This window comes from Camelus bactrianus, chromosome 34, assembly GCF_048773025.1.
Source record: "Camelus bactrianus isolate YW-2024 breed Bactrian camel chromosome 34, ASM4877302v1, whole genome shotgun sequence".
Taxonomy (NCBI): Eukaryota; Metazoa; Chordata; class Mammalia; order Artiodactyla; family Camelidae; genus Camelus; species Camelus bactrianus.
In genome coordinates, this window is record NC_133572.1 from 4,726,463 (window position 1) to 4,728,378 (window position 1,916).

Below are 1,916 nucleotides of genomic sequence, written 5' to 3' on the forward strand. Positions count from 1 at the left end.
AAAAAAACAAGCTGTGAGAATACTTTTCATCTACTTACTCTTTTGTAATTTTAAAATTTGCACTGTATGTCTGTATGTATGGATATATTCTTTGTAATTATTAGGAAAAAAAAAAAAACACGTAAATGCACAAGACTCAGTTCAGCTCTACAGCTGTCAAATCTCTGGGGGCCAGGGACCAGCTTTTGAAACTGTTAAACTACCCAGAGATTCTGATGATCAGTTAGGCTTAGGAATCATTCATGCCAACCACCCATATGGTACTTAATGCTTCATATTAAAGTGTACATGTGAGACTATAACTTTATACCCCTGACTATAAAAGCATGGGGGAGGATACATTATACTTTGTTTTTCCTACAGTTCTCAGCTCAGAAAAGATAGCCAATAAATATTTTTTGATAAGAACAGTGCAAAAGTATAATTCCATTTTTCTATTACATTTCACTCCAGTGTGGAAGGGTTTTTAAAAATACATTTAACATGATGGCACAATGGGGCAATTTAAAGTTATCACTTTCAATACATGAAGGGCCAAATGTGAAAAGGTGCCAAAAATAATTTTTATTTTTTAAACACCACAGGCATGGTTAGACTCAAAGGGCAAGTGGTGAGTCCAAACCTAAGGCTATAAGACTTAGGGATGAGTTACACTTCCTAGTTCACATGAATAAGTAAAATAGCATCCAGAGGAAAGCAAAACATGTGGATAACAGATTCCAAACAAGTCCCATTCCACAGTTCCCAGGTCTCTCTTCTACCGGTACTTCCCATGTCGGTTAAAGTGTTTGTAGAGATAGCTGATGCGTTTGTTAAGGTTGTGCAGGTCATCAATGAACATCCGATTTCCAACCATTCTCTTCTTTCGGATACAACGCTGCAATTCATTCCCCTTCCAGCCCCGAAGCCATATAGGGCCCTTGATCAGTTCTTTAGGGTGTTTTTCAAAGTTTCCTGCGTAATGTGAGAGCACGTATTAGTACCAAAACGAGAGAACCCAGCCTCCATCAGCTAAGCCTTCAACACAGTTGAATCTCCCGGAGCAGCACCAATCGACAACACACATTCCGCTACAGTATCAAGAATACAAACTCCGTAGCAAGCCTGCTTGGGGTTCAAATTCTGGCACTGATATTTGCTGGCTTTGGAAAAATTACTTAACCTTCCTGTGCCTCAGTTTCCTCACCTGTAAAGTGAAAAGGTTATGATTAAATGTGTCAGTACATGTAAGGCACACAGAACAGCGCCGAACACAATGTAAACAACCACGTGTTTGTTCTTACTACTGAATAAGGCACCATTTCCACAGAGGTGAAAGAAAATAATCGTTACAGCATAACTGTTCTGAAATTCTGCACCACGGAGTCGACTCTTACCTAGGATTCCGATGTTGTCATACACCCCGAACATGGCCCTCTTCTCGTTCCAACGATCAACCACTTTGGGTGGCGGGAGGGTGACCCTTACATGGAACAATCTAGGAACACCTAGGGATGGGGAAGAAAGGAAATTAATCTGAGCCGCTTACTGAAAAGCAGTTCTCGGGGCGTCTTTCTGTAACAGCCACTTACCCAAAGAGAAGCTTCTGCAGGCCAGAGGCACCCAGCCCCATAGGCCCCTGCCTGTCACCCAAGAGAGGCTCCCAGCCATTGTTCTCGTCTCTCCTCTACAACAGCCTCCGCACGGGCACAGCAGTGAGGGCCAGACCTGACCATCGAGAAGATGACAGGTACGGTCACCGCTGTCCTCACTCCGGCACTAGGTGCGCGCAGCCATCTTGGGCTTTACCCAAGCAGCTCCGGGCGTAGGGCCCGCCTTGACCCCGCCCCCCAAGTTCCGGTGCAGAGCCGCCTTGACGCTCCGCCACGCCGAGGCGCTTCCGGTCGGCCCGCCGGAAGTTGGGGAGCGCCGGAAGT

General features: G+C 45.1%; 1 protein-coding gene across 1 annotated transcript; it reads right to left on the reverse strand.

Moving 5' to 3' along the window:
• Positions 1-541: 541 nt before the first annotated feature.
• Positions 542-1,912, reverse strand: MRPL51 (mitochondrial ribosomal protein L51). The gene is made up of 3 exons (XM_010957731.3): positions 1,572-1,912; positions 1,377-1,487; positions 542-954 (listed from the first exon to the last, which is right to left on the reverse strand). Exons 1-3 carry the CDS (start codon positions 1,648-1,650, stop codon positions 758-760), a joined length of 387 nt encoding a protein of 128 aa, XP_010956033.2. The 5' UTR covers positions 1,651-1,912; the 3' UTR covers positions 542-757.
• Positions 1,913-1,916: the final 4 nt, after the last annotated feature.

Excerpts from the sequence above, each read along its gene's own strand:
- MRPL51 (XM_010957731.3), bottom strand. The coding sequence starts at position 1,650 with ATGGCTGGGAGCCTCTCTTGGGTGACAGGCAGGGGCCTATGGGGCTGG. Across the intron at positions 1,488-1,571 it reads CTGCAGAAGCTTCTCTTTGG|GTGTTCCTAGATTGTTCCAT; the intron begins GTAAGTGGCTGT and ends CCCCATCCCTAG. Across the intron at positions 955-1,376 it reads TGACAACATCGGAATCCTAG|GAAACTTTGAAAAACACCCT; the intron begins GTAAGAGTCGAC and ends CACATTACGCAG.